Source organism: Amblyraja radiata, chromosome 26 (genome assembly GCF_010909765.2).
Source record: "Amblyraja radiata isolate CabotCenter1 chromosome 26, sAmbRad1.1.pri, whole genome shotgun sequence".
Lineage (NCBI taxonomy): Eukaryota > Metazoa > Chordata > Chondrichthyes > Rajiformes > Rajidae > Amblyraja > Amblyraja radiata.
In genome coordinates, this window is record NC_045981.1 from 4,963,844 (window position 1) to 4,978,991 (window position 15,148).

Consider the following 15,148-nt stretch of genomic DNA (forward strand, 5'->3'; position numbering starts at 1 on the left):
TCCCGCTGAGTTACTCCAGCACTTCGTTTCTATCTTCAGTTTAAACCAGCATCTGCAGTTCCTTCCTACACTATAATTGGAACAATGCAGTTCAAACATTTATCTTCTTTTGGTCAAAGAAAGTGAAAGTGGGGAAAATATGAAAAAAAAAACACATTTAGTAGAGTACAGTTAAAAAATATCATCTATATTTTTAAGGAACTGAGAATTCCCCCAAATATTTGTCACAAAGTTGGCTGTAGATCTTTGTCACTCCATGTACACCTCTTTCGCCTATCACCTTAAACCAATGTCTCCTGGTTTTTTATTCCACTGCATGCAAAAGATTCAGTGCATTCTCAGTGCATTTACCCTGTCTATTCCCCCTCGTGATCTCGTACAGCTCCTCAGCTTCCTGTGCTCCAAGTTATAAAGCCCTAGCCTGTCCAATGTCTTCCTATAGCTCAGGCCCTCAAGTCCTGGTAACATCCTCGTAAACCAATTGTCCTTCTCATGAACTGAGAATCATCCGAGCCTTCCTGGTTTGTCAAACTCATGTTGAGTTTCATTTGCCTGGATAGCAAAACAAAACAAAACTCTTCACTGTATCTCAGTATGTGTCGCAATAATAAACCAATATCAATATCAATAAACCAATATCACATTTAGCCAACTGAAGTCTTGAATAACCAGTTTGTCTTCTGCAGTATGCAACAAATAAGTAGAGACCGCGGAATAAATTCATGACTGGATCTGCTACAAGCTCAAGGGTTTGATAATTTGGTGGGTATCGCTGTTTGTATATAAAAAATAATAATAATGATAATATAAACCATACAAAGGCATCCTGTATCCTTACAAATAATTACATGACAGCAAGGAAATCAGGGACAAAGGGATGAAGGAGAGGCTGATGAAAGTGTTCCTTCTATTTAGCTAACCAAAATGGGAAAACAGAGTTTTGAATTAATTACTACAATGCCAATTAATCAAATCAGCGGTGGATGTACGGATGAAGGGAGCTGATGTATGCAGGTTAATGAGTGTACATTGCTGGGTTGGTTTACCTCAGTCAGGTTCCTCCAACTATTAGTCCTTAAGGAAATTTGGCAAAAACAATATACATTAACAACTAAAAGAATGATTGGCTTGTGTTTTTCTGAAAAAACAAGGTCTGGTCTTCAACTGACATGGGGGGGGGGGGGGGGGGGGGGAGAACAAAGGAGGGCCGGCCTGGGGTAACTACCATGAGGGGAGGGGGGGAGTGGGGGAGGAGGGTGGGGGGAGTGGGGAATGGGGGAAGAGGGAGGGGGGAGTGAGGAGGGGGCAGAGGCGAGGGGGGGGGGGTGGGGAGGGGGAGGGGGCAGGGGAGAGAGGGCAGGGGTGAGGGGGGAGTGGGGAGTGGGGAGAGGGGAGGGGGGGAGGAGTACAAAGAACGACCCAGCACATGATACATTGCGACTTTGTCAACATTTTTCATACCTTGCAAAACGAAGAATTTCACTGGGACTCAAGTCCCCTTCAAATCTTTTCTCTTTCCCCTTAAAAACCACGCATCCTAGTTTTAGTCTCCTCTATCCATGGAAAGAAAAGACTGTGATCATTTGTCTTATCTTTGCCCCTCCTGATTTAATATTCCTCTATAAGCTTCCCCCTCAGGTTCCTGTGCTGTTGGGAGGAAAGCCAGTTTCTCCTAATAACTCACACTCCAGCCCTGGTAGCATCCTTAGGAAAACTTCCCTGAATCCATGCCAGCTTATTGGCATCCTACATATAGACCAGTGGTTCCCAACCTTTTTTAGCTCATGGCCCCCTTGGGCTCTTTGATTTTTCTCTGCCCCCCCCCCCCCCCTTCATTAGCGGAAAAAAGGTGGCCACCAAATTTTTCTGTGGCCCCCCCTGAGATTTGCCATGGCCCCTTTTATGGCCCCAGGTTGGGAATCACTGATATAGACAATCAACCATAACTTCACACAATCCTCTCAGTGCAGCATTACCAAAGTCTAGTCCATCTGCAACTGTACTTAATTAGTTCATTTTATTTTTAATACCCCACAATCAATTCAGTTTTGTTTTACACATGCTTTAAAAAGTATGCCTGGAATGCCAGCCCCTTTAAAAATCTCAGTTATAACCTTCTCAATACATTCACATTTTCAGGGTTTACAATAGCCATGTCTGATTTCTGTCAGACTGCCATTGAAGGAAAAAAGCTTCTCCAGGCACCCACCTACTTTCTAAACTGATGTTATATTTCAGGAACTGGTCATTCCTATTGCCCATTAATAAACTATCAAATTAATTTCCGTACAATTTTAAATGGTCTGCATTATGTCTTGTTGCAAAACTATTTTCCAAATATCGAAAGCAAAATATTATAGCATTATCTCAGCTTCTTGAGGGAATGTAATATCCAACGCTGATGAGTTAAAATAAATTCTAAAATGTAACATGCAGCGACAGATTAAATACTGAGAGTCAATTATCCTAAATAAATTACACAAGATACATTGTCAAAACACTTACTGGAATCTGCAAACTAACTGAAGTGAAAAGCTAGAGGTGCATTTTTATGGATCATTGACTAAGCTCACCACCATCCATCCCTTGATTCTTGGTAAACCCCCTCTACAGCAAGCTGAGAAATATATGCTCCTTTAATTGTGGCTCTATATCAGCCCCAAATTTTATTGCTGCACCATTGGCGAATATGTATTCATCTGTCAAGTCTCCAAGCTATGGAATTCACTCCCTAAATCTCACAGATTCTGCACCTCTCTTTCTTCTTCAAGGCACTTCCTAAATCCTCTTTTTGTCGTTACTTGCCCTGTTCTCTCCCCACAACCGAGAGGCAAATGTTGTTCCTGCAAAGTGCCTGGGAAGATGTATGATATTAAAAATATTCTACAAATTCAAGCTATAATTATGGTGAGGTGTACTGTAGCTGGGCCAATTCTATTTTTCTTCATTCTGTAATTTAAAAATGATTTAAAGTACTGCTTTGACATCACCTTTTTTTTAATCATCTGTTACAATTTCCGTCAATTTGTTTTCAATAGACCCACATTCACCTTTTCTGCCTTTTGCTCATTATATATTTATTAAAAAATAGATGCTGTTAGCTTTCAGGCCATTTGCAAGATTTCTTTTCCTATTTCCTTTTTGTATACCTTATTACTTTTCTGCAAATACTTGGCTATGGTGAAATTACAGTCATAGAGGTGTGAAATCATGACCCAGAAATAGAGTTCTATGGTATATAAATTGGTTCTCACTTTCTTTAATGCAGTTAATAGAGGTGAGTGCAAAGAGGGTATGTTTAAATTTTTTACATCAACATCATAAAGTTTATTTCAGTTTGCTATGCATGCACAACAAAGCACTATGATTAGATTATAGGTCTTTCCGTAATAACTGTGGAAGCAGGTTATTAAATTGAATTAATTAAGTATATATTCATACCATGTGAATATATGGATGAGATCAGGAATAAAGTATTCTATATTCTATAGATGAAACAACTTTGATGATATGAAACATAAAACGGCTTGGTGGCACAACGGTAGAGTTGCTGCCTTACAGCGCTGGAGACCCAGGTTCGATCCCGACTACGGGTGCTGTCTGTACAGAGTTTGTACGTTTCCTCCCACACTCCAAAGATGCGCGGGTGTGCAGGTAAAGTGGTTTGGTAAATGTATAAATTGTCCCTAGTGTGTGTGTTGGATAGTGTTAATATGCGGGGATCACTGGTCGGCACGGATCCGGTGGGCTGAAGGGCCTGTTTCCGCGCTGTATATCTCTAAAGAATAAATAACATTTTAATTATTGCTATTACAATGATGGTGCTTGTAAATTGATGGGTTTTTTTTAACGATGCAGTATTTGACAAACAAAAAAAATGACCAAACACCACCAAAAATAATAACGCATTAATATTTAATAAAGTGCATTTGTGGTTGTGTTAACATTTTCAGCTTTTGTTTAATAAATAACTCATGCCCTGCGCAATCCCAAAAGCAAACAGCGATAATCACTGTGGGAATAATTGGATTACATCGCCTTCAATGCAGCTGAAAAGGACCAGTGGAGAAAGAGGCTACTTTTATTTACATTTGTGTCACAGAGTTGAATAAAACTGACTGCATGTCCACAACAAATTGCTTCAATTACGTTGCAGCTAATTCAGTAAAATCTAGCCACGAATGCTTAAGGATGCAACTTATTCGCTGTGATTTGCTCTGGTATTTTTTAATTATCTTGTCGAATAAATTATTTTGAAAGAAGGCACAGAGTGCTGGAATAAGCAAGTGGGTCATAGAGTCATACATCATGAAACCAGGCCCTTCGGCCCACATTACCAACACTGATCAACAAATCTGATTGGTTTTTTGAAGACATGACCAAAAAGGTCGATGAGGGCAGAGCTGTAGATATGGAGTTCAGCAAAGCATTTGACAATGTTCCACATGGTAGGCTGCTCTGGAAGGTTCGATCTCATGGGATCCAAGGTGAGATAGGCAATTTGGAAACAGAGGGTGATGGTGGAAGGTTGCTTCTTGGGCTGGAGGCCTGTGACTAGTGGTGTGCCTCCAGGGCCGGTTAAGCCAATTGGACCAATTGCTCCCAATCGGCCCCACGCCAAAGTAATCTACTCTCGGCTCGGGTAGATCTACCCCGGGTGGAGGGGGGGGGGGGAGAGGGGTGAAGAGAGGATAGAGGGGGAAGAAAGGGGTAGACGGGGAAGGGGGTGTAAGGGGGAATGGAGAAGGGGGAGCTGAATCGTTCCCTCGCCGTCCCAGCGCAGTGCTCCCGCCCCTCCAATCGCCGTGCTTCACGCACACAGCCCCGGCTCCACCCCTCTCTCTCCCCGGGGAGACGCTATGAACAATACAGGGAGGGCCGGGCCAGGGGTTGGAGCAATGTTTACAAACCTCAGCCTCAGCTCACACCCGTCCGCCCGGACCCCGGCATCCGCTCCCACTGCCGGCCCTCTCCTTTCTGCCCTCTCTTCCCTTCTTCCCTCCCTCCCTTCTCTCCATCCCTCCCTCCTTCCTCTCTCTCTCTCTTCTCCCTTCTCTCCTTCCCTCCCTCCCTTCTTTCTCTCCTTCCTTCCTTCCCTCCCTCCCTTCTCTCCATCCCTTCTCTCCATCCCTCCCTCCTTCCTCTCTCTCTTCTCCCTTCTCTCCTTCCCTCCCTCCCTTCTTTCTCTCCTTCCTTCCCTCCCTCCCTTCTCTCCATCCCTCCCTCCTTCCTCTCCTTCCTCCCTTCTCTCCTTCCCTCCCACACACACACACACATACCTTCTGAACCTTCTGAATTTTGTAGTCAGCAGGGCAGTACTCTGCATATTGCCAACTTTACATTTTTGTCAAGCCAATGAATCTACACACCTGTATGTCTTTGGAGTGTGGGAGGAAACCGAGGATCACGGAGAAAACCCATGCAGATCACGGGGAGAACGTACAAACTCCATACAGACAGCACCCGTAGTCGGGATCGAACCCGGCTCTCTGGGGCTCCATTTTTGCTGTAAGGCAGCAACTCTACTGTTGTGCCACCTTGACTGCCCATAACGCACAGACAACTAACACACACACATCACACACAACCAACTAACACACACAACTAAGTTAGAATGGGGTAGAAGCCCAAAGGGTAGGATGGGTCTGAAGCCCAAAATTTAATGGCTGGACTGGTAATACTGTTGAAGGTGAAATGGGGTGAAAGGAAGAGGAGAGTACTTTATTTTGAAGCTGGCACTTGGATGGCATGAATGTAACTTGCCATTTGTAAGACCACCTTGACTGATGGCTTGTTTTTGGCATATACAAATTAGGGCACTGCATTATATGAGTGGTTAATGAGTTGTAGGAAAAGTGATTTTTACACCAGTCTGTGTAATTCAAAATATACTTCATTGCTTCTAAACATCTGCGGCTTGTAATCGGAAGAGAAAATCCAGGTCCCTTTATTTGCAGAAGACACATGTTCCAAACAAACTGGATCACCCTCGCCGATTCTTGTGTTGACTGACAGTTTTTCCAATTTCTAACTACTCGAAGAGCAGCAAGTCGTAGAAATTGGTCACAGATAAATAGCTGTTGGCATCATTGTGTAAAATAAAGAGATGGTGATGTCAGTGAACAGATGTACAAGTCTAACCCAGCATCTCCAAGGAACCTCAACACCTGGCACTTGCTCATACAAATTAATGTCAAGCCAGCACATCTACACAGCCAGACTAATTTTTAGCCACCTGGGAAATGCATTCTTGTCTACCAATTTATCTTGGCTGCTAAAAATCTCCAAATCAGAAAAATCAAACACATTTTTTTTTCAAAACAAAAATATCAAATTTCATTCTTCAAAATTGGCCCAAAACTGCAGGTCAAAGTTTGGCTTTGAAGTTAACTCCCCAAATTCTTAATATGAGAATTCCTCTACCAATCCATTTTTGTAAAATCAGCCTTATGTAGAAATGTGCACTGAGTACTTCGGGACACAAGGCAAGACAAATATTAGGCTGGCTGGGCCTGTTCTACCATTCAACACCTTTACAAAACGGGAATGTTAATCTTGCATGTAAAAAACCCACTTGAAACATTGGCCAGAAGCACAAAGCTAAGAACCCAACCCAATGACAGTGCAGAAGTGGTTCAGTCAACTAGTTTAGAGGCACAGCACAGAAACAGGCCCTTCAACACAATGAGTCCATGCGACTATTGACCACTTGCTTGCACTTCTGCATCAGCTCCCTACACACTGGGGACAATTTACAGACATCAATTAACCTACAAACACGTATATCTTTGGGATGTGAGAGCAGCCAGAGCACCCGCAGGATACCCACATGGTCACAGGGAGAACGTACAAACTCTAGGCAGGATTGAACCCGGGTCTCTGGTGCTGTGAGGCAGCTGCTTTACCATCATTCAAATTTTAAAATATATATTTCTTTGTTTCTGAAGTAATTACGAAACACTGCTGTCTGATGAAGAAGTTGAAAGATTTACAATTACCAGTGCAACATTTAAAATACATTTCGGCAGGTACATAGGAAAGTTTTAGAGGGATATGGGCTAAACGTGGGTGAATGGGACGCTTAGATAGGCCACCTTGGCCAGCAAGGGTGAATTAGACCGAAGGGCCTATTTCTTTGCTGTATGATTCCAATTTCCCCCCATCGACGAGTGCTCTGCATGGTACGAGCGCCCAATCTTGTGACCCATAAAATACTGAGAAAGTCATTGAAAACTGGTTGAGAAATTGTTAAGTAGACACAAAATGCTGGAGTAACTGAGAGGGACAGGCATCACCTCTGGATAGAGGGAATGGGTGACATTTCGGGTCAAGACCCTTCTTCAGACAAGAGTCGGGGGAGAGAGAGACACAGAGATTGTTAAGGCTGTTTTCGTTTTGTATGAAATTAAACTGCATGTTACCCAATGGTCACTGCTTGCCGTGCCTTGTCATGTAAGCACTGACTAATGTGAAGCCTGTCGGATCTGATCTGTGGCAGCTTCCACACATCAGCATGAAGGGCCCGTCATGGCGGTGAGGGAACACTGCGGACGGGAGTTGGTGTATAGGGCGGTTACGGGTGTTCATGGTGGCGCAGCGGTAGAGTTGCTGCCTTACAGCGAATGCAGCGCCGTAGACCCGGGTTCGATCCTGACTACGGGTGCTGTCTGTACGGAGTTTGTACGTGCTCCTCCTGACCCGCGTGGGTTTTTTCCGAGATCTTCAGTTTCCTCCCACACTCCAAAGACGTACAGGTTTGTAGGTTAATTGGGTTGGTAAATGTAAAAATTGTCCTCAGTGTGTGTAGAATAGTGTTAATGTGCGGGGATCGCTGGTCGGCCCGGACCCGGTGGGCCGAAGGGTCTGTTTCTACAGAAATGTAAGCTTGTGGGTTTAGATCAGAAAGAGAGAGAATCACTAGGTGCTGAAATTACGATAAAAGACATTGAAGAGTCAATTAAATCTTTAAAAAATGGAAAGGCTGCAGGTCCTGATGGTCTAAGTTCTGAATTTTATAAAAAAAATTATGACCTGGTTTCTCCACGCCTACAGACACTGTACAAATATGCTTACACTCAACAGAAACTCCCAGAAACTCTAAATGAATCTACAATCATACTCGTACCAAAAACAGATAAGGATCTTGAAGACCCAGGTTCATATAGAGCAATAGCCCTTTTAAATACTGATCAGAAAATACTAACTAAAATTCTATCTCATAGATTGAGCTTAGTGATTAACAAATTAATACACCCCGACCAAACAGGTTTTATTCCAAAACGTTATTCATTTTATAATCTGAGAAGACTATTCAATATTATATACTCCAATAGAATTCCTAATGCAGATCTAGCAATTATTTCGTTAGATGCTGAAAAAGCATTTGACCAGGTTGAATGGCCATATTTATTTTCGGTGATGGAAAAATTTCAATTGGGAGAGAAGTACTGTACATGGGTTAAATTGTTATACTCTAATCCAACAGCTAGAATATTAACACACCAAATGTTATCAACTAAATTTAACCTCTCTAGAGGTTGTAGACAAGGATGTTCACTATCCCCACTATTATTTGCTCTTGCAATCGAACCCTTAGCAGAAAGCATTAAAACCCATACAGGAATATACGGATATAACACTAGAGAAACAAGGAATAAAATTTCCTTATATGCAGATGATGTACTAATATATATTACAAAGTTAGAAACTAGTATTCCAAATCTATTAAATTTAATAACTCAATTTGGTCAGTTCTCAGGATATAGAATTAATTGGAATAAAAGTGAAATCATGCCAATAACAAAACTCAATTACATACATTACAACAATCCCCTTTTAAAATAGTTAAAGATAAATTTAAATATTTAGGAATCTATGTAACTAAGACATATACCTCTTTATTTAAACTAAATTTTCCACCCTTACTGAATAAACTACACAAGAATATTCAATACTGGAAAACACTTCCTATTTCAATGCTTGGTAGAATTAATGCTATAAAAATTATCTTCTTACCGCAACTACTGTACCTATTTCAATTAATCCCGATATATATCCCAAAAACTTTTTTCAAAAAAGTCGACTCCATTGTTACAAGTTTTATCTGGGATTATAAGAATCATAGAATAAGTAAAAAACATTTATGTAAGTCAAAGATAAATGGAGGTTTGGCTTTGCCAAATTTCTTGTTTTATTTTTGGGCAGTCCATGTTAAAAACATGAATTTCTGGCTGGAAGAACTGGATCAACAACCAGATTGGTTAAGGATGGAAAAAGAAGACTGTTTACCTTTTGAAATTGGACCGATCATATTTGCTACCACAAAACTGCACAAAAAAACCTATAAGGAGAACCCCATAATACATAGTGGAATACGAATTTGGAAACAATTAAAAAAAGTTTTAAAATTGAATAATATACCACTATGCCTTCCCATTGTAAATAATCCCTTATTCAAACCATCCTTTTTGGATAAGGGTTTCACACAATGGAAAAATTATGGAATTAAAAAGATTGGACATCTTTATGGGAAAGGCACTTTTCTTTCATTTCAGGAGTTACAACAGAATCATGGACTGCACTCAAATAATGTCTTCAGATATCTACAAATTAGAGATTATGTTAAATCTAACACACAAGTCTACAGGACTAGGGAACCAGAAATCCTTGATGAATGTTTGAACAAGCATCCCAACACTGAAAAATTAATAGCTTATATTTATAACACCCTCCTAAACAACGAGGTACCACCGACGGAACCATATAGACACACATGGGAAAATGAATTAGGTCATTCTATAACAAAAGATTTGTGGGACGAAAGTTTACAACATATACATCAAAGTTCGTTAAATGCCAGACATGCTTTAATACAATTTAAAGTCTTACATAAATTACACTACTCTAAAATAAAACTAAATAGAATCTTCCCACAAATCTCTCCTATTTGTGATAAATGTCTACATCTAGATGCTAATTTAACACATACATTTGCAAATTGTATAAAAATTAAACATTTCTGGACTGATATTTTTGAAATCATTTCAGAAGTTATTAATACAAAACTGGATCCAAACTCAAAATTAATAATACTTGGAATATCAGAGCAAAGTTTAACACTCACAACAAGCCAAAGAAATTTCCTCGACTACAGTATAATAACCGGGAAAAAATTAATATTAACATTTTGGAAAGGCCCTACGACCCCCACAATTAAAATGTGGATTGTGGAAATGTCGGAGACCCTATATCTAGAAAGAATTAGACTTGTCTTAATGGACAAACAAGAACTTTTTGATAAAATATGGGCGCCATTCATTAATTATCTGACGGGATAGATTGGACCAGCACGAAAACCCAACTGAAACTTGAACTCAGGATTAGATGAAAAGTCATACTTTATAATCTACGAACCTATCTCCAATGACGTATTATAAGTAATCAATTCCACCTTTTTTGGGGTTTTTTGATATTTGTGACTTTTCTCTCTTTCTCTCTTTTCCTATATAAAAAAACCCACTAGAAGTAGAAGTAATCGACAATTGAAAATGTTAATAATGTATGACTGATGTATATGAAAAGTTTTTTAACTATAATATGCAACTATACTTTATAATATGTCTACTTCTAATAAAAAATATTATTTAAAAAAAAAAAAAAAAAAAAAAAAAAAAAAAAAAAAGAATAGTGTTAATGTGCGGGGATCGCTGGTCAGCCCGGACCCGGTGGGCCAAAGGGTCTGTTTCAGCACTGTATCTCTAAACTAAACTAAACTATAGAGGTCCTGGGCAATACACCTCCATGTGATGGCCTGCTCTGGTTGATCCACACATTGAGAGATCCCTGGGCACAACAAGTATGGCCTAATGATTGCAATATCCAGTAACGAGATGCAGATCGCAGGGATGTTGCTACAATTATTGTCAGTAATGCTTATGGACAAAAGTAGAGTGTAGAAAAACGAGTCAAGCAGAAGATGTGGACAAACATTGACATCCCAGTGAAGACTTTTGTTCAGACAACTCTGTCAACTTGCTACGAGATTTACCCTTTGCTTTTTTTATTAGTGGAAAGTGCAAGTCATAGGGTGCATCTTTAAGAACCAGTTTCTGTGGACAACTATTGTACACTGGATGAAGTCACTCGATGCGCATCTAATGCTGGCCTAGCATCAGGTACACTAAGGTGAATCATACATGGATCACAATGCAAAGGACAATTACCCAATGTTAGTCCACTGGGAGTTGAACCCTAGTTCAAGGTAAAGAGAGTAAAATGCCATTTATGTACAATGCACACACAGGCATGGCTGTAAATAAGTCCCATGTCCAGGCAATTGATAGCAGTGCAACAGCACACGCGCCAGTATACATCACAATCACTGACTTTTCGGATCAATGTAAGCTGGAGATAAAAGTAAATTGTACAGGGCCTGCATAAATATTTAAACTTGAATGAAATGGCACTTACATTGTTAGAGAAGTGCAGTGAAGGCATCGTTCCTGTTGGGGTTTAGAGTCCACAGGACATCTGCCATGATCCTAACTAGTGCATGTTGACAACCTATACGGTTATGAGAGAACACCAGTGGGCCATTCTGTGATCAACCAACATCCTCCCATCATCGTTTGCAGCAGGGGAATTCATTAGATAATGATCAAGTGGTGGATCATTGGTTATTTAGTTCCTTCTTTGTGCAAGAGTGCTGACGTCAAATGCAGCTGTGTTGCTCCTGCCCCAATGGAGCATTGGCCAATTTAGCATGATAAATCTAAGGTACTCAAGTCTCTGGTCCTGATCTATTTATTAGCCATGCGCTGAGTCCTTGTGCATCACTAATCAATCTCTCGCAACACTGCGAAATAATTTCAGCAGGATAAGGGATTCATATATTAGTGTGGCCACGGTTTTGTAATTATGCAAATCTGACATGGACTGATGGAGCAAATAACAAAATATTAAATATTATCTTGAAATAGGAATGGTGCATGATGTTATGTAACTGAATTGCAGTTAGATGCTTCGCTTGATGAAGCAGGGATGAGATTTTGAATTCTGGTAGCAAGTTTACAACCTAATTTGGAACTATTTACTGGTACCTGTAGCTGTGAAACTCCAGGTATCTTTATTTGTGGCTGCAAAAATAAAGTCCTAGGTTCGCTAATGCCCTTTAAGAAAGAAAATCTACTTGCTGGTCTATATGTGACTCCATGCGCAACAATGTGATCAACCATTTCCCTGAAGGTAGACAAAAATGCTGGAGAAACTCAGCGGGTGAGGCAGCATCTATGGAGCGAAGGAATAGGAGACGTTTTGGGTCGAGACCCTTCTTCAGACTGATGTGGGGGTGGGGGTGGGGGCGGGAAGAATGTTATTTCCATTCTTTCGATTCTTTTCGACTTTTCCAGCATCTGCAGTTCTTTCCTAACCATTTCCCTGAAGTATGCATCCATGTGGGATAAGAAAGCCAGTCAGTACAGTGGAGGAATGGGACGATTAATAGACGTTGGCCTTGCCAACAACAGCACCATACTGTGCGTGGATGCAGAAGGAGATTGTAACTGAGACTGGAGGGCTCTGTAGATCATATTCCCCTTATGGGTGTTAAAACAAACAATGGGCTTGGAATAATCTCCACCCCACATAGGGAAGATGAAAGCTCACCCCACTGGTGTAGATTAATGCCCCTGTCCCACTTAGGAAACCTGAACGGAAACTTTGCGCCCCACCCAAGATTTCCGTGCGGTTCCCGGCGGTTGCAGGTGGTTGCCGGAGGTTGCAGGTAGTGGAAGCAGGTGGGGAGACTGACAAACACCTCCGGGAACCGCACGGAAACCTTGGGTGGGGCGCAAAGTCTCCAGAGGTTTCCGTTCAGGTTTCCAAAGTGGGACAGGGGCATAACATATCAATCTCTGCCAATATAACCTTATATACTATGAATGATACACATGCTGCCGTGCTATGTAATCCAGTCCAGGACTCGAGTAAGGAATGCAGTTACTGATAACAACCCTGCTTGTCCCCAGCTCGGCAGTCTGCAATATGATACTCGTGCGGTAGTATGTATCATTCTCTCTGCATATCTTGTGGTTCACCTACCTTGTAATGGAGTGATTACAAACAACTGGGTTTTAGGGAATCGCTCTCCAGAACCTGATTCAGTTTTTGGAAAATTAGGAAATGCAGTGAAATAGCCAACGGCATTAAATTATTTATTAAGGGTAAGAAATTTGTACCTTAATGCCACCCCACGACTGGTTGGAAAGAAAATCGACGGGAGTGGATACTCCTGGATGGGCTGGATAACGAAGCAGGAAGTCAAACTCAGTCGGATTAATTTCTTTATTAGTTAGAAGTATCTGTCAAGTTGAGGAAACAGAGAAAGCCAGGCTTATGAATTAATGATGACATTTCATCTCACTGCAAAAAAAAAAAACCATCAATAGTGAACAAAACTAACGGCTCCAGCTAACAGTTCATGTAAATTCACACCTAGTTGGATAAATCTCAGTTCCAGTCAGCTATGAAGTAGGCTTGTTCCCATAGTGTTATTGCTTCATATTACCATAATGACTAATATTCATAAATCTCTGATACTTGTACTCTTTTCCCTTGTGCATATCCTTTTCATATTTCATGATATCAGAGATATGTTACCCAGTCAACAGCACCATGCATATAAGATTGTTAAGAGCAGCCAACCAGAACTAGACAAGGTGGACACATCTCTAATTATCTCAAAGGCTATGTTATTTTGTGGATCAAACCATTTAAAAATACTATTTCTTGTACAATGTCATGTTTAAAAGTAGGAATGCGAATGGAAATATCATTGGTCCATCAGAATCAGGGGCTGACATTTATAAGTACACATCCAAGCAGCCCTAAGATGCGAGTCTTTTATTTTGGTTGCCGATCAAAATTAAACAACAATTGAATTATGTCGGTGTTGAATTTCTCATGTTAACCCATTCTACCCTCATGTCCCATCTTCTCATCTCACAACGAAGATAAACACAAAAACCTGGAGTAACTCAGCGGAACAGGCAGCATCTCTGGAGAGAAGGAATGGGTGACATCTCGGGTCGAGACCTTTCTTCACACTGAGAGTCAGGGGAGAGGGAGACTAGAGGTATGGAAGGGTAAGGTGTGAAAACGACAGATCAAAGCAGACGATGATCAAGGAAATGTAGAATGGTTCATAGTTAGCTGAGGGGAAGGTGACAACAAGGCATGCACGGCCAACCATTAGGTGACAAGGAGCAGTGTTCCTGAGATTTATAATATCCGCAAGCCCAAGATAATGATGCCAATGTTATAACAATGTACCTGCAAAAGACAGGTTCATTGAAACATTCTCCTCATCGCCTGTTTCAGGTGAAGCTTGGTCTGCTATTTACTTCCATCGTGACCTATTTCCTTATTATTTCAGATTTTCAGCTTTGCCATTTTACTCAGAATTCAACACCATTCTGTCCAAACTCACAATAGGAACCGACACGTTTTATATTTTGACAATAAACATTGCTGAATTCCCAGTCTTGTCAAACCATTGGATTACACTGCACAGTTAACAACAACATTGAATACCTGTATTTGATGTAACAATTTCTATAATGGGTACAAATGACATGGTTAGACGTCGCTATCCATGCCCTGAGTTCATCCACCTTACTGTCAGGCCTCTCGCACTGCTTTTTAAACCAACAGTCCTGCCATGCAACCCGCGAGGTCCTGCATTTTTACCCTTTTGCCTAATGCCATGGCCTCATTCAAGAGTCTTTTGCTTTCATACAATAAAGAAATTCAGTATATCAAAAACAAACAAACAATAATTGTGCTAAGTCTAAATCAATGCCCCCAAGTCTCTGTAGTTCTGAGCTAAGTTGGAGGTTGTAGTGTTTAGTACCCTGATAGTTGTAAGGAAGAAGCTGCCCTTGAACCTGGACGTTACAGTTTTCAGGCTGCTATACCTTCTTCCCGATGGCAGGAATGAAACGAGTGTGTGGCCTGGGTGGTGTGGGTCTCTGATGGTGCTGGCTGCCTTTTTGAGGCAGCGATTCTTGTCGATCCCTTGGATGGTGGGGAGATCAGTACCGGTGATGGACTGGGCAGTGTTCACCACTTTTTGCAATCTTCCTCGTTCCCG

At 41.0% G+C, this 15,148-nt stretch overlaps 1 protein-coding gene across 2 annotated transcripts in view; it reads right to left on the reverse strand.

Annotated features, from left to right (window-relative positions):
* The window catches only part of dnah9 (dynein axonemal heavy chain 9), a 325,024-nt gene that overhangs the window by 67,500 nt on the left and 242,376 nt on the right, over window positions 1-15,148 (reverse strand). For both annotated transcript variants that reach the window (XM_033044073.1, XM_033044072.1), the window contains exon 59: window positions 13,236-13,358. In XM_033044073.1, the coding sequence (XP_032899964.1) occupies window positions 13,236-13,358 (123 nt within the window). The remainder of the gene's footprint in view (window positions 1-13,235; window positions 13,359-15,148) is intronic.